The sequence below is a fragment of the Zymoseptoria tritici genome, chromosome 13 (genome assembly GCF_000219625.1).
Source record: "Zymoseptoria tritici IPO323 chromosome 13, whole genome shotgun sequence".
Classification (NCBI taxonomy): domain Eukaryota; kingdom Fungi; phylum Ascomycota; class Dothideomycetes; order Mycosphaerellales; family Mycosphaerellaceae; genus Zymoseptoria; species Zymoseptoria tritici.
The window spans coordinates 1,063,614-1,086,097 of NC_018206.1; the positions used below are offsets into that span (position 1 = coordinate 1,063,614).

The 22,484-nt window shown below is 45.7% G+C and overlaps 2 protein-coding genes across 2 annotated transcripts; both read left to right on the forward strand.

Moving 5' to 3' along the window:
• Positions 1 to 655: 655 nt before the first annotated feature.
• On the forward strand, positions 656 to 1,612 carry MgCda1 (uncharacterized protein; the record flags this gene model as incomplete). Its single annotated transcript, XM_003847617.1, has 5 exons — positions 656 to 678; positions 735 to 802; positions 855 to 1,074; positions 1,127 to 1,181; positions 1,232 to 1,612. The coding sequence occupies 3 exons, from the start codon at positions 857 to 859 to the stop codon at positions 1,610 to 1,612; spliced, it is 654 nt and encodes a 217-aa protein (XP_003847665.1).
• A 1,234-nt stretch (positions 1,613 to 2,846) lies between these two features.
• On the forward strand, positions 2,847 to 4,630 carry MYCGRDRAFT_97518 (uncharacterized protein; the record flags this gene model as incomplete). The annotated part of the gene is made up of 2 exons (XM_003847618.1): positions 2,847 to 3,532; positions 3,589 to 4,630. 2 exons carry the CDS (start codon positions 2,847 to 2,849, stop codon positions 4,628 to 4,630), a joined length of 1,728 nt encoding a protein of 575 aa, XP_003847666.1.
• Between the last annotated feature and the right edge of the window lie 17,854 nt (positions 4,631 to 22,484).

A 22,484-nucleotide genomic window follows, 5' to 3' on the forward strand; every position in this document is an offset into this window, starting at 1 on the left:
CTCTTTCTTCATCGCGATGTCCAAGACGCATGACGACCCTTCATCCCTTTTCCGATACTGCTTGATGAGAATACATTGGCCACGATGCACGGATCATAGTCGCCACGGCAAAAGCATGGTTTGCGGTGATCAACCCGCTACAGTTCGTGCTAGCGATACAGGCATGGCAGCATCTAAGCCACGCTACAGGTCTCAAGAACATACGTGATTGAGTTCTCACGGATGATCCCTTACATGTGGCTGATCTCGCCTCTCACTCGACCAGATGCACGCCCAGGCCTGGGCCCTGGCAATCACAAGGTTCCGGACCGCTCATCGCTGAGACCATGTGGCATCGCTTTCAGCCGATGAATGCCTGCAGTCAGAAGGTTTTTTGGGTTTGAACGTTGATGTATTTCTGTCCTGAGGCTCAGGAAGGACTGCAAATGGTACGGGCGATCGTTGTGCCTCGAGCATACGAACGTACGCCTGCAAAGAAGGCGATGATGCGGCGAAAGGAATCGCCACACGACTTGAAGAGAGTCTCTGAAAGCAGACGTCGTACTTATCCTACCGCGCAGCGACTTTTCAAGTGCAGTACAATCACCGAAGTTTGACCAAATACAGATTCCACCACCCAAACCCGAAAATGACCAGAAGCAAAGCGTTTGCAGTCTTCACAACGGCAGTGATACTGTGGTATGTGGTCGCATCAGACTCATCATACCAAGAAGCGCTCTACTTACACGGTCTAGCATATGTTACAAGACGTTCATCAGCTTTCAACACTATCGTTTGTGGGAGCATGGATCAACATCGCCAGGTCAGTCTTTATGTTGATCTCCCGAGTCACAATGTTCTGACGACAAAAACAGGAATGGCAGTGGGCTGCAGTAGCTCGCCGAAGCACGTTGCTCTCACGTTCGATGACGGCCCATCGCCTCATACCAGCAAAGTCTTGAAAACGCTGGCCGAGGCCAACGTTACCGCCACGTTCTTCGTTGCAGGCGCTTCGGATGAAGAATACTCGCTCGTCGAAAAGACAAGGTGGCTTGTGGAAATCCAGGCTTCCGGACATCAAGTTGAGTCGCATACGTGGGTGAACCCGGCGATGATGAATACCGAAGCACGATCTAACGCAACGCAGATGGAAACACTTCAATCTCTCGGACGCGGCTCCAAAGGACATTGAGGACAATGTGGTAGGCAACGAACCCAGATTCTGCATGGAAATTGCTGACCTTGCATCTAGAACATCAACGAGCAGTGGATGATCCAGACAACCGGTCACCGCCCGCGATACCTGCGACCACCCTTTGGCGAGTGCGATAAAGTATGCCTGACTACACTTCATCGCATGGGTTATCGTGTGGTCAGGTGGAACCTCGACCCGCAGTGGAGTGTCGAGCGACAGCGTTGGGTTAATCTCTACACCGAGCTCGAGGAGTCCACAAACACACTGTGGCAGTATCCCATACACGAAGTCTGGTCGACTTTAGGTCCTGTCGTCCTCATGCACGCTAATATTCCGGGAACAGCGGAGACTCTTCTCCCCGAAGTTCTCGCATTCTACAAGAAAAAAGGGTACAAGTTTGTCTCGATGACGGAATGTTTGGGCGGCCGTCAATGGTAGAAGCTGAGGTCCGCGACACGAAGTTACAATGTTTCCCACTCTCAAGCTCTCGTTTCTCGGGCTCACGTATGACGGCTAGACCGATTGACCTTGTCGGTGTTTGCGGCAGGGGAGCTTGAAGTTGAATTTTGGGGCGAAGATCCAGTTCCACAACAAAAGCAGGCGCCTGGTCGATGCTGTACGCTCAGACCTTCAACCTTGCCGCATCTACACGAGCTTGCAAGGTGTGTTCTCAATACAGTGTGGACCTTCCGCATTGGTATGTCTCGGCCTTGCCGGCGCCGTCGCCGCCTTGTGGCACGGACTTGCTTTGACCCGGTTGGGAGGCAGAAACCAGGTTGCTACCGGTCGAGGGATCAGATCAAATCGATCGTCAAGGGCACCGTCACGGTTTGTCGCAGCCCTAAGAGACCATGATCGTTCACGCATCTTCAAGAGAACCCATGGAGATGACCCCTTCTTCGGACAACACCCAAGGCAGTCTCTATACCGCTCGCTAACGGAACGTTGGCTTCTCTGGATCAACTACGGTCAACAGTCCACAAGGCTCGACTGGCCAGCTGCGGCCTACAGATTTCGATGGGATTGTTAGCGGCGCTGATGCAGACAGTCAAATGGGCTGGGCCCAGAACATTCTGCCCCTGCAATATCACGAGAATCCATGCCGAACTCTATGCGCATTAGACCACCCTCCGGTGAGAGTCAAAACTCAGCCCCTCGCATGGTTTGGGAAAATCTTCACGAACGCATCATGTCACTCGGCTGAGAGCGATCAATGCATGGCAGCCACAGGTGGCGCTGTTGGATGGGTCATGGCGGTGCAACAGCCACTGCGATGATGCTCTTCCTCGTATTCTACGTTTCCAGGAACTTTCGCTGCGAACGAGGCGCCGTGCGCTCATTTCTGCACTGTCCCAGTGCTATTCTCGCAGTCGCTCGGAGACCCCGAGAGATGTCTCGTTCGTAGTGGAGGTGGCTTTGCAACAGTCGATCCGACGGCGATCGTCCATGCGTTCCCAAAATTGTTTGCTGCGAGAGACGGCATGGCCTCCGTCGCACTCTATTGCCATGCTATTACCGTCGTCGCTCGTAGAACCCGTATGGAGGTTCCTCTCGGTGACGATCATAGCGCTGGCGGCTTTGCAAGAGTTGGTACGATGGCGCTCAGCCATATGTATCCAGGGCTGTTCGTTAGTTCTACGATGGCAGATACGCTCATCACTCAATTCACGTCATGATTCTTCCGCAATTTGCTCGCGAAACCCAACGATCGAGACGGGTGCTACGATGGAGCATTCTGTTGTTCGTGAGCTTCGCGGCAGTGGCCTCCATATTTGCCCTGCGAAAGAATGATCAGGAACGCTGGGCGGGCTTGACTACGGATCAACATTACCAACAGCCACAAAAACACCAGCACATCATTCCCAGCAGGAGAAATTCTCAAGTCATTGACCCAGCCGATGGCAAGACATGGCCCTACAGAGTATTCAAGTCGGACAGCGCCCGACCACCACGAGTCGAAATATCCGGAACAGGTCCTGAGCTGTCAGATGACTTCCTCTTCGTGACGGGACAGTTCATTCTGGAGAATGGAGAGCTGGACCGGGCGCCATACATGTTTTCCGCCGACGGAGAGCTCGTGTTTGCCGCCACACGAGTCGATGGCACTTCAACCGGCAACTTCCTGGTACAAGAATATCTTGGACGACCTCATCTGACTACCTGGCGAGGGATGCTGACGAAGGGTGCTCAAGTCGGGCATGGATATGGTGCCCTAGTGCTCCTCGATGAGAACTACGAGGAAACAGTTGTTGATGTCCGCGATGAGTCCATCAATACCAATCAGGACGAAGCGGTCAGTCCCGGGATCGTCGACATCCATGAGCAGCGGCTGACATGGCGGGACTCAGTCCTGGTCAGGTGAGCTTACAGCATGTGCAATAACATGCAGAGAATTTTGGCTGATGCAACTATAGTGTATACAACGCCACGACGACCAACGCAACTCACATTGGCGGTCAAGAGCATCAGTCTATCCTCGACGGCCTGGTCTACGAAATCGACATCGCCACCCAGGAAGTACTCTGGTCTTGGAGTGCTCTGGAACATATCTCCTTGGAGGACTCCGCTTGCCCGATTGGTCTCTCCGTACACGGCGAGGACGCCAGTACCGTGCCTTGGGATGCATTTCATCTGAACAGCATTGATCCAGTGGGTGCTGACCACTTCCTCGTCAGCATTCGCTCGACGTGGTCGATATACCTCGTCAATCGTCATACAAAACGCATCGTGTGGACTCTGCATGGTCAACGTGGTGGTGACTTCGGTGCTCTTCCTGCGAATGGGACATTCCGATGGCAACACGACGCTAGACTGATGAAGTACGATGAGGATCGCATGGTCATTAGTTTGTTCGACAATCACCGCAACGACACTCCACCAGCGGCAACGCTCTCTCGTGGACTGGTGCTCGAACTGGCACTTCCACCTGACTCATCTGTTCCGCCTAAAGTGCTTCGTTCGACGCATGTTGCGAGCGACAGTGCAGCTTGGCAAGGCAACTATCAAGCACAGCTATCCAATGGCAACGAATTGTTGTCGTACGGCGACAAAGCGTATGTCGTGGAGTTCGGGCCGGGATCCAACGGCGAACATGATGAAACCTGGCGCGCACGCTACGGGTTCGACGGAGTGGTGCCATCGTACCGGGGATTCAAGCTTCCATGGAAAGGCATGCCGCGACGGTGGGATCCGAGTCTTGTTGTGGAAGCGGACAAGTACGAAGACGACAAGGCCAAGGTCACGGCGTATGTCAGCTGGAACGGAGCGACGGACGTCGCGCATTGGCAGCTTTACACATCCGACCAAAGCGGATCGCGGAAGGAGAAAGCCGGTATCGTGATGAAGTACGGCTTCGAGACGATGTTCGAACTTGACGTGGAGCGGAGAGCTTGTCTGCAGATTGCGGCAGTGTCAAGCAACGGCACCGAGAGGCTGTCGAATCTGGTCTGCGTATAAGCGAATGGGACCCGGCAAGTGTTTGCACTCCTCAGCTGATGACATTTGACGATGAGCGGGCGTCGCTTTTCAGAACTCTTCCAGCCTGGTTGCCCACCCCTGCGATGGACTCGGAGTTGATGGCATGATGCCCGTCCATCGAACACGCAATTGCACCGCCTCGTACTGCATGCGTCAGCGAAGCGCGTACTGCCAGAAATTCTCCGGATATCATTTCTGTGGGAGAAACCAGTTTTTCGAACGGACATTGGTTTGGAAGCGCCGAAGTTCTCTTCAAGAGTCGGCACGCTGTCCTTGCTTTCCGACAAAATCATCGGCAATCGGCTAAATCCTGCAGTTGCTTTTGGGATCCGTGCAAAGGCCGTCTTCAAGGGTAAAGCAACTACGATACGAGCCTTCGGCAGAGTACAGTACTCCGTAGATTGGGACATCCGACCGTTCGGTGAAGCTTCGTATCACAGGCGTGATCCTGGCTAGGATGGCTCCGGAAATTGAATCAATTTGCATTGCCCTGCATTGCAAACCAGGAGAGCGCTCCGATGAGTCCAACTGCTGCACTCTCGTCCGAACACAACCGAGGTTTGCCAGCGACCTAGAGATCACATATCTATCATGGCGAACTGGAGCTTTCAGTGATCCCTCCCCAGTTTCTCGTTACGAAGAACTGGGTCTTCAGTCCTGGCCCCTACGAACGCACAATCCACCATCCTGGGATCAGCTTGTCGCTCACCCGGAACTGCGTCTCGTATCAGCATGGTTTCCATGTGGCATTTCAATCTAGCGAGTCATGCCGGTAGGCCAGAATTAGACATCGACAATGGGAGATAAGTTAAGGCCATGTTTACTTCGCCCTTATTAATCGATTAATGACCATAAGTCGGATTAATTAGGTAGATTAATTAGAGGGTAATTGCTGTTCACTACTATAATTAGATTAATTAGTCTAATTAACCTAATTATCGTAGATAGCTATCGGATTCCTTCTTTAAGCGATTAATCGTCGATCCTTCGAATAAGCGTACTCGACCTTATTAATCTCGAGATTAATAAGGTCGTTAGCGCGCTATATACGTATCGTAGCAATATCGCGTTCTCGTCTATAGATCCGGATATAGCGGTAGAATCGGAGGCGGCGGTAGAGGCGGCGGTAGAGATAGCGGTAGATAAGATAATTAAAGAGGTAGTAGACGGAGCGATTCTTTAAGAGCTAAATAATACGTTATTACCTCCGAGGATAGTAGAACGGCTAGTTTACGAGCGATATCGTCCGCTAGGCATTCGTACTATATTAACTAATCGATTTAGAGGCCCTCGAATAATCTAAGACGTCCTTTATAGTACTATAGCTAAGGACGTAATACGCCTAAATAAGGAGGTGTTATAGAAGCTAATAAGGGCTCTTAAAGACTAAGGACTTACCGGCGTAGAGGTAAGGCCTAAAGAGTAGGTTATTATATTTCTTTATTATATTACTTATAATAGCCCTTATCGTCTCTTAAGGTAGATCTTCTAGCATTCTATTAACGGCTTCTATCGCTATATTAAGAAGATTAGTAAGCTACTCTATTAAATAGCTAGTAAATACGTAGAGGTGCTAATAGTACCGGACCTTCTATACTACCTACTAAACGACGACAAGTTTATGCCCTTCTTGAAGGACTACCTTAGTACTATAAGGGACTAGCGCCCTTTCTATAATACGTAGCGTAACCCCGTACTTTATCTTAGTAGCCTATATCCTTTTCTACGCTTACCGCGAGGTTTTAGGCTACTTCCTTATCGAACTTACTATATCTAATATAGACTCTAAACTCTCGTATATATATTGTTTACCCGTAACATTAAGTTCGATCTACTCGATATAACTCTTCTATAAGCGATATAACGGACAACGGCGTAAATCCTTCGGGATCCGGTAACGTTAATCCGGAGGAGCCGAGTATACCCGATCTATAAACGTTCCTCTAGTAACTATATATACGTTAATATATAATGTAGGTAAAGCTAGAATATTAGCAGAACGCTATTAATCGGGCGGAAGCCGAGCAGAATATACCGTAGCCGGTAGCCGAAACTAGAGGAGCCCTAGTAGATCTAGCGGCCCCTTCTATAAACGACCTAATTTAAGTACTAACTTAGGTAATCTCCGGTCGACCGGCCGCGGGCGACGACTTAAAACCCTCGGGCCCTAAGGCTTAGAAGCCGGCAGCCTAGGACAGGAAGTCGAGTACTTTCCGAGACTATCTACTATAGCTAAGAAGCTCCTTTCGAGTACGTGCCGGCCTTAAACTAACGCTCCCCGACCCGTACTACTAGGACGCTATCTACGATACCCTCCCTTATAAGGAGAGATCTCGTATATATTATTTCTAGGAGTCGGGAGGAGCGAACGAAGTACGGGACCCTAAGGCTTTCTTTACGCGACTCGAAGAGGTCTTCGGCGATAGTAGAGAGGCCTTAAACGTACTAGAAGAGCTTATAAACCTCCGGTATAAACTTAGTTAGCTATAGTACGACTACTAGCTAAGATTTAACGATCTCCTACTTAGTGCCGGCGGAGCGAGCTAGAAAGACGAGGTCTAGATTAGATACCTAAAACATACCTTTTCGAACCCTATAAAGATATATACTACCTCTATCGTAAACATTAAGGACTATAACGATTATACGGAGGAGGTCGAGTAGGTAATAACTAATCTAGAGGCTACTAACTAGTTTAAGGCTACTAACAAAAAGTAGAAAGAGAAGAACAAGGACACTATTTCTTCTATACCGGTAACTACGCGCCCTTAGGGTAGGAGCACCTCGAGAGTACGGGTAGACGCTAATAGAGATACTATTATAACCCCGGCCTAGACGAGCGGGAATTACTTAAGAAGCTAAGGAAGTCGGAATAGTAACGCTAGAGGGAAGTAGAGAGCAAAGTAGGTCGACGACGTAGAAAGAGAGTAACGCCGATAGAAGAGACTCTACTTCCGCTATAAAGCGGACGGACGCCGTATACGCGAATGTCCCTACGCCGTAGTAACGCTACCCGCTAGAATAAACGCGGTCCGCGTAGGACCGGTTCTAGAAGACAATAAAGAGGAGTCGGATTCCGTAGAGACGGGAAAAGACTAACTCCTTCCCGAAGTGCTAGGGTAGGAGACGGTATAGCTATAGTAATAATAGTAGGCTAGGAGGCGTTTAAGAGTAAGATAAACGGTACCCTAATCTATAGCGACGTAGTCCTAGAAGAAAGTTTCGGGACCTTCGCCCTAATCGACGAAGGATATTAATACTACGCTACTATTAACGGAGACCTAGCTAAAGGCCTCGGGCTTAGCTTAGTTAGCGATAAGAAGAGAGGCGTTAAGGGCGCTACTACGTCTATACGTAACTCGTAGATTAAGGAAGTCGTCGCGTTCCGGATAGGAGTAAGCGGATATACCTAGTTAGTATATACTTACGTCGTACCTAACTTAGCCTTCCCTCTAATCCTTAGGAACCCCTAGAAGGCGTATAATAAGATCCGGACTATACTAGAGGAACACCGGTTCTACTATAGTATCGCTAATAAATAGGTAGAAGAAGGGAGGAACTATAAGGAGATTAAGGACTCCGGTAGCTTTATAGTAGCTACTATAGCTTTAGTCGAGGACGTTAAGAAGACCCTTTAGGATACTAAGAGGTTTATAACCCTCGCTATAGTAACGGTTTAGGATATCTAGAAATCCTTAGAAGTAAAGGAGCCCCTAATAGATAAGTAGCTTAAGAGTAGGCTCCCCCCGGAGCTTTACGATATACTACTACTATTTAGGACGCGGGAGGCCGATAAGCTCGCTCCTTATAGAGGGGATCTAGACTATAAGATCGCTCTCCGGCCGAATACCGATAGTTTACTACCCCGATTACCTTAGGGCCCCTTATACGGCATATCTAAGGACGAACTCCTAGTCCTAAGAAAAGTTATCGATGCCCTACTAAAAAAGGGATATATCCGGCTAAGTTCCTCGGAGGCTATAGTACTAGTACTTTTCGCTCGTAAACTAGGAGGGGGACTACGTTTCTACTATAACTATCGAGCGCTAAACGCCTTAACGAAGCATAATAGGTACCTACTCCTATTAGTTCCGGAGACCTTAAGGAACCTTACGGGCTTACGATAGCTTACGAAGGTCGACGTTATAGCCGCCTTCTATTATATTCGTATAGCAGCCGGCGAAGAGTATAAGACAGCCTTCCGTACTAGATTTAGTCTATTCGAGTAGTTAGTATACCCGTTCGGTCTGTCTAGGGTACTAGCTACTTTCTAGCGGTTTATTAACAATCTATTACGGGAATATCTAGACGACTTTATATTAGTATATAGTAATAATGTAATTATCTACTCCGATAGTACGCTCGAGGATTACTACTAGAAGGTTCGTATAGTCCTCCGGGCCCTTTAGGATAGGGGCCTATACCTAGACCTAGGAAAGTACGCTTTCGTATAGAAGACCGTTAAGTACCTAGGGTTTATCGTTTATACTAACGGAAAAGGCGTAGGACCCGACCTTAAGAAGATTTAAGTAGTAGAAGACTAGAAGGCACTATAAACGTAGAAGGAGGTTCGAAGGTTCCTAGGTTTTACTAACTACTATAGGATGTTTATCCCTAACTACTCTAAGATCGCCGCTCCCTTAACCGCGCTTACCGGGAAGGGAACGCTGTTCTCCTAGAGAGAGCTTAAGGAAAAAGCATTTAAGAAGTTAAAGGGGAAGTATTATAGGGCTCTAGTACTTATATACTAGGACCCGGGGCTTACTACGTTCCTAGAGACGGATTATAGCGGGTTCGCGATTAGGGGCGCGCTCCTATAGGAAGCGAACGGGGTCCTAAAGCTAGTAGGCTTCTTTTTATAGAAGCTTAATAAGGCCGAGATTAACTACGACATTTACGATAAGGAGATGTTAGTAGTAGTATCCTACCTAAAATTCTAGGTACCCGAGCTAAAGACGTATAGTCCCTTTACTATTTAGACGGACTATAAGAACCTAGAGTACTTTATAACAAAGAGGCAGCTAAGTAAAAGGTAGATTCGATAGTTTAAGACTATTACGTTATTCTAGTTTAAACTCGTATACTAACTAGGGACCGAAGCGATTATGCCGGACGTACTTTCTCGTAGGAAGTAGGACACTCTAGGCGAGGACGACAAGATATTACGGTTTAGGAGGTTCCTAGAACCTAATCTAGCCCTAGATTAGCCGGCGGCCGGAGGGGAAAGGGAGGTAGTAGCTAATAACCTATCGGCTACGTCTATCTAACTCTACTACCTATAAGCTATACTAATGTAGCTAGTAGCTTTAGAGCCTAATTCCGATAGTAAGGACGCGGCTATAGCGGGACCCTTTTAGGACAGCGAGTTAAATAAACTATAGGGTCCGACTTTAAAAAAGGATACCTAGTATTAGACGGTAATCCGCGCTATTAAGGACGGATCCCGGGCTATTCTACCGGATCTAAAGATTAAAATCTAGATTAGGGATTATAGTATCGACGAGAAGGGCTACTTAAGGCATCGCGGTAGGTTATAGGTTCCTAGAGCGGCGGTTACGTCGGAGGCCGAATATAAGTCGGCGGACACTAAGATTCTATAAAACGATAAACTCCATACTAAGATTATTTAGTCCGTATATAACTCCCCGGTCTACGGCTACCCCGGGCGGGACTCTATAGCCTTTATACTAGGGAGAAACTTCTACTAGCCCCTATAGTTATATTATATTAGGAGGTTTTTAAGAAACTACGATTACTACGGAAGGAACAAGGTATAGAGAGAGTATAAACACGGACTCCTACGCCCTCTACCGGTTCCCGATCGCTTCTTCTAGGAGATCTCTATAAATTTTATAACCGACCTCCCCGAGTCTAAGGGGAACCGTTACCTATAGGTTATTAAAGACCGTTTAAGTAAGTCCGTCGTTTTAGAGGCGATGCCTAGTATAAAAGCGGAGGAATACGCCGAGAGATTCCTAAACTACTAGGTAAGATATTATAGGCTACCGAGCGCGATTACGAGCAATAGGGGGACGAACTAGATAAGTATATCCTAGAAAACACTCTACCGGTTAGTCGGAGTATAGTAGCGACTAAGCTTAGCTTACTACCCTTAAACCGACGGAGGCCTAAAGAGACTAAACTAGGACGTCTAAGCCTATCTAAGGAACTATATTAATTACGAGTAGTCCGACTAGAAACGCTAGCTCTCTACGGCCTAATTAGCGCTAAACGCCCGTTACTATTCGGGGTTAGGAATAAGCCCCTTCTTCGTAGTTTACGGATACGAAGCCCCGTCTCCCGTACCCTTAGAGCCGGATAGCGAGGAGCCCTCCGCGCTAGCCGTAGCCTAGAGAGCTTCGAAGTTCGTAGAGAAAATAAAGGGAATTATAGACCTATACTAGGCAAGTATAGCGGACGCTACCTAAAAGTAGGAGGAGGCCGCTAATAGGAAGCGTACTATAGCGCTAATATACCGGAAGGGCGATAAGGTATAGCTAGATTTAAGGAATTATTATACTAATCGCCCTAAGGAAAGCCTAGATTATAAGAATACGAAGTATACGGTTAATAAGGTCTTATCGCCGGTTTCTATCCGTTTAGCTAGGATCCCCGGTAATATTTATCTAGTCTTCTATTTAGATCTACTAAGACTAGCGAGCGACGACCCTCTCCTAGGCTAGGTCTCCGACGATTACTAGCCGGATCTAGTATTAATTAAGTCGTACGAGGAATAGGATATAGAAGAACTACTATATATAAGGATAGTACTAAAGAATAGAGGAGGGGGAAGGGAGGTCCTAGTTAAATAGACCGGCTACTACGATCTAACGTAGGAGCCCTTAGTTAACCTAGTAGATACTATCGCTATAGATAACTTTAAGCAAAAATTTAGAAATGCTAAAGTTAATAATAGGCTAAAAGAGAAGTATATTAAGAAGAGGAAAAAGAGAGCGGTTACCGAGAAGAAGTAACTAGATATACGAGGAGAACGAGAGGTTACGTAAGAATTTTTATTTTATAAATTACTTTTTAGAGTAGTAATCGTACTACTATATTCTATACCGGGAACCGACCGAGAACGAGCGGAAGTAGCTATCTATAAGGAGCGACGCCTACCTAATACGAGAGTAGTAGGAATACTACTAGGACTAATAAGCGGTTAGCGGGTTATACCGAACGAAGACCGGCGAAGTACTTACGTTTATCCTTACTACGCGACAACCTCCTCTATAGAACGAGTAATCTCTAAGGCTACTAGACTATTTCGAGCGGTTAGCGGGGCTTTTCGATCGGAGATAATAAGAGAACCTACGTAGAGAGCAAACCTTCTACCTATAATAGCTTTAGGGCTTTCTAAGCCTTAAGAGTAGTACCTAAACTATTATAAGTATTATTACTATAGTCTAATTAGCCGACGGTTTTCGAGCGGAGGCCGGCGATACTTACGCTTCCTACTAAGTACCTACGCGGGTCTAGAGGGCGTAGGCGACATAGGCGAATTAAGGACTAGGTAGTTAGCGGCGACTTTCGAGCGGAGCCTAGTTATAACTTATAGTTTAGCGTAATTCTTACGCTTAGCGTAATAGCTTATATACGCGCGAGATTAGCCTATCTAGGTTTATTAGCGGGGTCCGGCGGAAAATAGGCGGGATACATTTTATACTACCGGTAGGACGTAGTCGATTCCGCTTTTAGCGTATAGCTCGTAATAGATAGCGGTACGCGGCTAGTTCTAAGCGGGAGCCGCTAGAGGAGGAGTAGGGGCGGGCGCCGGCGGGTTGTTAGCGGCTAGCGGGAAGGTAAGGGCGGGACCCGGGTTATTATTCTAAGGATTGTTATTATTACCGAAAAGGGACAATATCTACGACTCCGTTAGAAAAGTACCGGGGTCCTAGATAAAAGCGAAGGACTCGAACCCTTAACCTTTAGGTTAAAAACTTACCTTAACGATTTAGTAATACTAGCGGTAGAAAAGAGGGGGGGGGTAGGGTATTTATACGTAGCCCCGGGCTCTAAGGGCGTATTTTCCTTATATTGTTACTTTCTCGACAATACTACAAAGGTAAAGAGATAGAGTAAAGTATAGCGGCTTATTATATCGGGATCCGGTAGTTTTCGCCCGGATAAGCGACAATACTAGGAAAAGAGCGGATAATAGGAGTAAATTTTAGCTAATTAGACGATTATAGTAGGTCTAAAGAAGGAGGGTAAATAGTCCGCTACTTTTATATTAGTTGCCGACGACTTTTCCGCTATTATATCTACCTCCGCCGAATACCGACAATCGGTATCTAATCCCCTACCTTAGCGGCATATGCACCCCTACTAAGGCCTTTTAAGCTCGTTTAAGCTAGATTGCGCCTGTATTATAAGGATACGTAGAATCTCCTCCTTCCGAGAGAGTATCGAATCGAGTCTGTTCTAAAGTAATTTATACTACTACTCTATTCTTAACTATACCTTTTATATACGATTCGATCCTCCCTATAGTACGACGAATTACTTCCGAGATAGCTTCGTCTCGTCCCGGCCTATTAGGGAGTAAGAGCACCCGCTGCCGTACGAACGAACCCGCTAACGACCCGGAGACTATAGAAACCTCTACTTAGACTACCGTTAGCGACGACGAAGACACCGAAGGCGGGCCTAAAAACCTAGAAGAACCTATCGGGCACTAGGATGCCGCTAACGAGGGCAAAGAAGAACCGGAGAACCCTCTATAGGAAGAAGACACTCTACCTAAGGGAGAAGAAGACGATATTAATAAACAAATCCGTAAGGAAGAGGCCGCTACTGCTAGATAGGAGCGCCTCCTCTAGCTTAGCCTTCTTTAGGTACGTAACAAGGCTATAAGGGACCGTATCGCCTAGGTATAGAACGGATCTATCCCTACTATCCTGCCTAATACCCTAGTTCGGCTATCTATCCCTAAGAACGCGCTCCTAAAGGCCCGGAATCCCTATATCTTCAAGGGAAAGAACCGCGCCGACTAGGAATAGTAGTAGGAAGACATTAACCGAGTAATTAACCGGGCTAGTATAGCTACCGACGAAGAGAAGATAGAATTCGCTAAAGAATAGATAGCGAGACCCTAAAAGTAGCACTAGAAGCGCTACCTTCTCGATAAAGTACCTGTTCGGCTAATATAGAGCGACATATAGCTCGTAATACTAGATTCTATAGGTACAAAAGACGAACGTACCTAAAGAGCTATAGACAACATTAAAGAGGCCAAATAGGGCGACAGGACCCTAACTAGGCTAATAAACTACCTAAAAGAATAGTAGGATAAGATCGGTTATACCGACATTCCTAGGATAATCTATAAATTTAAGGAAGCTCTTACCCCGGCGGTTAGAAATAGGCTCGAATAGGGCTAAGTTACCCTTACGACCCTCGTAGATACGGAGGAACAAGCTAACATATTATACTAACAGATATAGGAATTTAATAAAAAGCGCTTAGCAAAGACTTCCGTCGACGAAACTAACGGAAGGCGCCTAAACAAAAATAATAAGCCCCCGAGTAGGCCGAGAAGGCCTAAAACCCCCCCGAAGGCGGCTAATAAGGAGAAGTCGGCTACCGCCTACTAGATATATAGTAAAAAGGGCTACCGGCGCTAGGAATGCCCTAATAAGGACTAGTCGGGAAAAGGGAGAGCCCGTAGTAGATCTCCTCTAACCGCTACGGGTTAAGTCTAGTACTTAGAGGCCTAAAGAAAGGCTACCGAGCTAGGGGGAATTACCCGAACTATAGGGGAAGGGCTAATACGCCTTAAAGTAGAGATATAGGGTCCTAATAGGACTAAGATACTCCGAGTACTACTCGATTACGGAGCGCAAAGTAACTTTATAGATAACATAGTAGCTAAAGAGCTAGGCCTAAGCCCCGAGTTAGGGCAAACGGCCTAATACGTAGTACTAAACGGCTAGAGGATAGCTGTTTAGGAAGAATGCCGCGTCCCGTTTAAAGTAACGGACACTTAAGGACATATAAGAGGATATATAGAAACCTTCGTAGTCGGAAGAATCTATAGGTTCTAACTAGTCCTCGGCATACCCTAGCTAGAACGATAGAACCCGAGGGTAAACTTTATCCGCAAAAGCGTTACCTAGAAGGGGACGAAGGGTAGATAATAGAGGCCGGTTAGGCTCGTCTTACCCAAAGAGTTCTAGAAGGACGCCTCCGGCATCCCTTCGGGGCGCGTTTAGGCCCTTACCGCTTAACGTATAGACGACGCGCTAAAAGAACCGGAACTTCTAAGCGAATTCTCGGATTTCGCGGACGTTTTCGTAGAAGGAAACGAGTTCCTTCTCCCCGAGACGGGGCCGAATAAGCTTAGTATTAACCTCGAAGAAGGTAAGGAGGCCCCGTACGGCCTATTATACAACCTCTCTATTATAGAACTAGAGACTCTATGTAACTACCTCGCCGATAGCCTAGAGAAGGGGTAGATCCGCCCCTCGACCTCCCTAGCAGGGGTAGGCATCCTCTTTATAAAGAAAAAGGACGGTAGCCTACGTCTATACGTCGACTATAGGGCCCTTAATGCCGTAACTATTAAGAATAGATACGCCCTACCCCTCGTCTAGGAATCGCTAGACTAGTTAGCGTTAGCAAAGTTCTTTATAAAGCTAGATATACGAGACGCGTACTATCGCATCCGAATTAAGGAGAGCGACTAGTAGAAAACTACCTTTCGGACGAGGTATAGCTACTTTAAGTACACTATAGTCCTATTTAGGCTAACTAACGCCCTAGTAGTGTTCTAAGGATATATAAACTACGCCCTCCGGGGCCTACTAGACTATTATGTTATAGTATACCTCGACGATATCTTAATATACTTATAAGACGCCGAAAGCTATAAGGAACACGTTAGGAGGGTCCTCGAGAGACTTAGAAGATACCGACTCTTTACTAAACTATTAAAATGCGAGTTCTTTAAGCGGCAAGTCGGCTACCTTAGGTTCGTAGTAACCCTAAAAGGGGTCGAAATAGAGGTAGAAAGGATCTAAGCTATCGCTAACTAGCCCCTTCTAGCCTTAGTTAGGGACATTCGTATCTTTATCGGATTTGCGAACTACTACCGCTAGTTTATTAAGGGATTCTCCCGCATAGCTAGCCTACTAAACCGCTTAATAGAGAGAGGCCCTAATAATGCTAAAGGCGGACACTAATAGAGAAAGGAGGAATTAGTTCCCCTCGAACTCCTACCTAACGTAGTACAAGCATTCTAGTAGTTAAAGACTAGGTTTATTAAAGCGCCTATCTTACGGCATTTCGACCTAAAACTGCCTATCCGCGTCGTAACAGATACCTCTAGGTTCGCCGTTAGGGTAGTACTGTCCTAACCGTATAAAACGGAGGGCAAAATGTACTAGTACCTAGTAGCCTTCTTCTCTAGTAAGATAAACGCGGCCGAAAGGAACTATAATATATACGATTAAGAGCTTCTCGCTATAGTCGAGGCCTTTAAGTACTAGAGATACTACGTTAAGGGCGCTTCGCACTAAATTAAGGTCTTAATAGACTATTATAACCTAAAATAGTTTATAATAACTAAGCAACTAAGCCGAAGATAGGTAAGATAGGTAGAGTAGCTATTAAACGTCGACTTCCGTATAACGTACAACCCGGGGTCGCTTAATGCCGCCGCGGACGGAGTAAGCAGACACCTAGACCTAGAAGATAGGGACTACTCGGGACAGTAGATTAACGAAAGCGACAGTGCTCCTATATTAGACACCCTTCGGCACTAACTAGGTCTGTCTAAGGGAATAACGGCCGAATCTAGCCCCGTTCGGTCTATAATAGCAGTTATAACCTACTATCTATAGCTCGCTAGGACCTACTATAGCAAAACGTACATAATAGCGAGCACTCTAATAGAAGAATTATTAGACTCCCCGCTAATTAATATAATACGCGAAAGCCTAAAACATAACCCTATAGTATCGATAGTCGAACTAGCTATAAATAACCCTAATCCGCTAGAATAGACCTAAAGGTAGGCTATATAGGGCGAATTCCTCTTCTACGAACGGAAACTATACGTACCTACGGGCCTAGTACGCCTAGTAGCGCTCCGCTAGTGCTATAACGATCCCCTAGCCGGCTACTTTAGTTTTAAACAGACCCTAGAGCTATTGTAACGGTCGTTCTACTAGCTAGATATAAGAAAATACGTTAAGGACTACGTAAATAGCTACTAGACATACGATAGGGCGAAGCTACGGCGACATAGCCTATATAGAGAACTCTATACGGAAACTCTACTAAACGGGCCCTAGGAGGACCTAACATTAGATTTTATTACCGATCTGCCCCTAAGTATATTTATAGGGTACATATACGACTTAATCCTCGTCGTTATAGATAGGTAGTCTAAAATAGCCTACTATATCCCCGTACGGAAAGAAATTAATACCGAAACCCTCGCGGAGGTCTTCCTAAGAGAAATCTTCCGCCTTTACGGAACTCCTAAGTTAATTACGTCCGATAGAGGACTAATCCTTATATCTAAGTTCTAGAGTACGCTTTGCTACTACCTTAGGGTCCGAAGGGGCCTAAGCACCGTATATTACCCCTAAACGGATAGTTAGACGGAGCGTTAGAACTAAACGCTAGAACAATACCTACGAGTATACTATAACTACGAATAGGACGACTAGGTACAGATGCTGTCGGTAGCCGAATTCTCTTACAACGATAGCGTTTATGCGACAATAGGGGTAATACTATTCTAAGTATATAACGTTCGCGATCTAATTACCGCTAGATAGCCCGACCTACCCTAATTAGAGGGTAAAGCTCCTAGTACGGCGGAAATAGCGTATAGAGTAATTAGCCTATAGAAAACGCTATATAAAAGACTAGCTACGTTATAGGAGAGATACGTACGATACTACAATGCTTGTAAAACCGCGAAAACATATAAGGTTAGCGACCGTATATACCTCTCTACTCGATATTTAAAGTCTATCCGGCCGTCGGAAAAGCTCGATTATAAGTATGTCGGCCCGTATAGGATTAAGCGAGTCGTAAACGACGTCGCGTATACGCTAGAACTACCGGAAACGATAAACATCTATCCTACGTTCTATATCTCCCTACTAGAGGAGGAAAAACCTACTAAAATTACTAAACGGGCCTAGAATAGCCTAAAGGAGATCCGATTAGAGGACCCCGACGTTTACGTAGTAGATAAGATCCTAAAGCGTAAGAAACAACATGGCAGATAGATGTATAGGATCGCGTAGAAGGGTTGGCCCGCGTCTAAAAACACTTAGGAACCTACGACTTATATTAGCCCTACTACGATAAGAGTATTTAATAAGAGTATAGGAGGTACTAAGGACGGTAGACTAGTACGATAGATATACAAACGCGTTATTAGTTACTATTAAGGCCTAAAAGACACTAGTTAACACTACATAGACTCCTTAGTCCGGTTCCTAGTTACCTAAAAAATTTCTCTACCTTAGAAGAATTTTATAAATCCGGTAAAATCCTAGGGGGGGAAATTAGGGGCTAAACGGGCCCCTAAGGACGACATTATTACATAACGAGAGACAATCAAGCATAGTAAAGTTATTTTAATTCTATCTAATCTATAAGTCGCTAAGTCGTAGTAAAAAGAAACAACCCGGGCGTTACCGCGCCTATTAGTCCTAAAATAGGCCTAAAAGAGGCTAAAAGAGACAAAAGAAACACGAAAAAGCGCTTATATACTTATTCCTTAGGCTTAAGGTCCCTAGAGAGGTCGTACTCGGTCGGACGGAGCACTCCCTCTATAACGGAGGCCTTCGAGCCCTTCTTAGCGCCCGTACGGGTATAAACGGTGTCTAGAGCGGCCGAAAGGGCCCGAACGCGACGCCTTAGGCGGTCCTCGGTAGTTCCTTAGGCTAGAATAAGTCGCTTACAGGGGGTGTCGGGCACTTCTTTACCCTATTAGGGTTAGTAGGGCACTTTTAGGTAAGAAGGGACCTAAATACTTATAAGCTCCCTCTTTCGCTTTATAAGCTCCTTAGCGAGTAACTTCTCGCGCTTTCTAAGTATAAGCGGTCCCTTCTAGTCGAATTCGGCCTTACCTTAGTATAGATAGAGGCCGTTAGCACCGGTAAAGGAGTTAAAGCGCCTAAAAGGGGGTTAACGGAGCTAAATAGACCCGAACTAACTACATATACCCCTAAATGCGTACGTAGATCGCCTTATAGGCCGAATAAGCCGCCGTAGCTATCGCTTTAGTACTATCGGCGGCAATAGCGGCCTTACGGAGCGTATTAGCCCTCGTAATGTCGCCTTTAACTAGTTCCGGCATCTTTTAACTATATTAGCCCCCGAAAGCCCCCTTTTAACCCCGTATATATATACCTAGAAACAATCGCAGTTAGAGTAATTATAACACTTTAGGTAATATTCGTCCTTATTATTAGTTGCCTACTTGTCCGGCGATTCGCGCGTAAAGAGGTAGAACTAGGCTAAATCGGCCTTATTTAAGGGCTTATTAAGGTAGTTAACGTACGGATTGCCCTTAAAGATGCCGTTAGCGGCGAATTACTTACGTTAGGTCGCGATAGAGGCGGGTTACGTTATAATAGGCTCGTTCGGTCGCGGATAGGGTCGTTTAGTAAGAATAGCGGTTTTTCGATAGAATTCGAGGTCGTCCGGTAGAAGATAGGGCTAGAAGGGAACTAAACGCTACGTTAGTACTATATAGGCTACAAATGCCCCTTAGGGGGGCACTTTTAGACCTATTTAGCTATCGGATAGGGTTAAGTTACACTTACTAAGTCTGTATAAGGTTGTTAAAGAAGAGAAGAATTCGAGGGATCCGAGCCTAGGTTTTAAAGCCGCGGTAGACCCCGATTAAGGCCTTAGGCTATTAAACTTAGCAAACACTAAAAAGAATTTACTCGAGGTAAAACCGTTTAGAGCGCGACGCTCTACGTAAGGAGGGGGGCTATATTATATCTGCCTCCGCCGAATACCGACAATCGGCATCTAATCCCCTACCTTAGCGGCATATACACCCCTACTAAGGCCTTTTAAGCTCGTTTAAGCTAGATTGCGCCCGTATTATAAGGATACGTAGAATCTCCTCCTTCCGAGAGAGTATCGAATCGAGTCTGTTCTAAAGTAATTTATACTACTACTCTATTCTTAACTATACCTTTTACATCCGCGTACCGGGAGGAGGGGGGTATTATAAGGGACTAGCGCCCTTTCTATAATACGTAGCGCAACCCCGTACTTTGTCTTAGTAGCCTACATCCTTTTCTACGCTTACCGCGAGGTTTTAGGCTACTTCCTTATCGAACTTACTATATCTAATATAGACTCTAAACTCTCGTATATATATTGTTTACCCGTAACAAGTATACTAGATAGCTCGTACGTTCCGATTTAGAAGGTCCTTAGTACTAATGCTAATAACTACCGTAACCGGAAGGCTAGAGTCTCTTAGAACGTACTAGTAGTCTATAACTTCTATATACGATTCGTATATATGTTGCTAGGCTATAAAGGATTAGCGAACGATATTACCGTTCTTAATGCGGCGTTAAAGAAGGGCCTTAAGGTGCCGGCTAGTAGGTACTACCTCGTAGACGGTAGTTATTCGAAGAAGAATCGCCGCGTACTAGTACCTTATTAGAAAATACGATATTACCTCCGTAAGTTTAAGGCCGCGAAGTAGAAGCCTCGTACTAAAGAGGAGCTCTTTAATCTACGCTATACGTAGTTCCGTAACTATATAGAACGGATCTTTAGCATTAATAAGCTACGCTAGCGTTGTCTCGATAAGGGCCCTAATAAGGGCTATAGTGTCTGTATAAACTCGCGGTTCGTAGTATGCTACTACGTTATCTACAACTTTATGTATACGAATAGCTAGTCTCTAGATACGGACGTATCGTAGTAGAATCGCGATATCGATATCGGCTTCGAGAAGTATAAGGGCGAGAACGAGCCGTCGAGTAAGAAGGAGTAGGACGCGGCGATAGTACTACTACGTAACCGGATAGCGGAGGTAATATAGGAGTAATATAAGCTAACTATCGATTACCGCGTAGAAGAATAAGGTAGTAAATAAGGTAGTAAAGGAGGTAGTAAAGGAGGTAGTAAAGGTAGCTCGAAAAACGTATAGTACGGTAATTAGTTAGTATTCGGAGGTATTAGAGAGGAGGAAGGCACGGGTAGATCTAATACGCTCTAAGATTCTAAAGTGCTATACCTTCCTAATTAGGTAATAAATTACTCTAATCCTTACTAAAATTACTATACTAGGACTTTTATATATCCTATTAGGTATATAGCTATCCTACTCCGAACTCTACTACCTCGAATTACCCCGCTTCTTAAAAACCGCCTCCTTTTCTACCTCTGTTACTAAATACTACCTCTATTACTAATTACTACCGACTACCGCTTATTAATACTACGACTACGACTACGACTACTAGTACTAGTAATCTACCTACGACGAATACGGCTACTACTAGCTATAACCCTCCGATATCGATAGTAGTTAGTAGTAGTACGGCGGCTAATAATTATAAAGAGGTAGATTAAGAGGTATAGGCGTACGCTAAACAACCGGCGGTAGAGGTAACATAGCTTCCTTCTCTTACTTTACCTTCTGTTTAATCTAGTATTTAAAGAAGGTATTACCGGTACTAGACAACCCTATAACGGTCTCGGCGTTCTTATCTAGCGGAAGGATCTTCTTAATAAATAAGAAGCGATCCTTATCCTTTAGCTTCTTAAACGTAGCCGATTTATAGTACTTTAGAATCGACTACGTTAATACCGATTAAGGAGCCTACGGTACGCGCGTCCGAGTAATACTATAAGAGTCTACTACCCTCTTTAACGCTATAGCCGCTACGGAGGTTACTAATGCCTAGCTCTCGCTATCGACATTATTAGACGGCGGCTCCTTCTTCCGGTAGATACGTTTTAAAGCTAATAGTGTTATAGGAGCCGGCGACGAAGTACTACTACTACCGCCCTTTAGCCGCTTTACCGAGCGAGAGGCTACCTCTTCGACATCGTTGTCTCCTTCTACATCCCTACTACTATCGTTACTTAGTAGCTAGTCTTCTTTAGGTACCGGTATATTACCTCCGAGCTCGTCCGGCTTAAAAGCCTCGTTACTAGTCGCTAGATTGTCGCTATATAGGTACTCGTATTACCTCGCGTAGAGCGGAAGATTCTTCCGGAAGCGACGATAGCGAGGGTTCGTATTATAATACTTATCTTCTACCTCCTTCGACGACCGTAGTACGCTATTAACCGGACTGCTCTAACTACTAATATAACTTAAATAAGCTATATACGCCCTCTACTAGGTCTTACTGTTACCTAGCTTATTAGACACTTATTTAAACGATAAGCCTCTATTTAGCTAAGCGAATATTACTACGCGATACTCCTTATTTAGTGCCGCTCTAATGTCCTTAATATCCGTCTTCTTAAAGCTATACGCCTCGGTTATCTTACCGTCGTCTTTAAGAACGATAGCGGCATTAAACAGCTCCTTAATTATCTCCTTTAGCTAGTTAAACTTCTTCTCTTTCTCGTCGTCCGCCGGCTTAGAGGTAGCTCGCTTACGTAGTATAGTAGGCGGTAGACGACGGTAGTAGAATCGACGATAGTAGAATTAACGGTAGTAGAATCGACGGTAGTAGAATCGACGGTAGTAGAATCGATAGTAGAAGAATTATTATTAATAATACTACTACTACGACGACGACGACGACACGAGGTAACCTTATACTAAGGTAACTAACTAAGGAAGGTATAGAGCGGATTAACGAGCAACTGA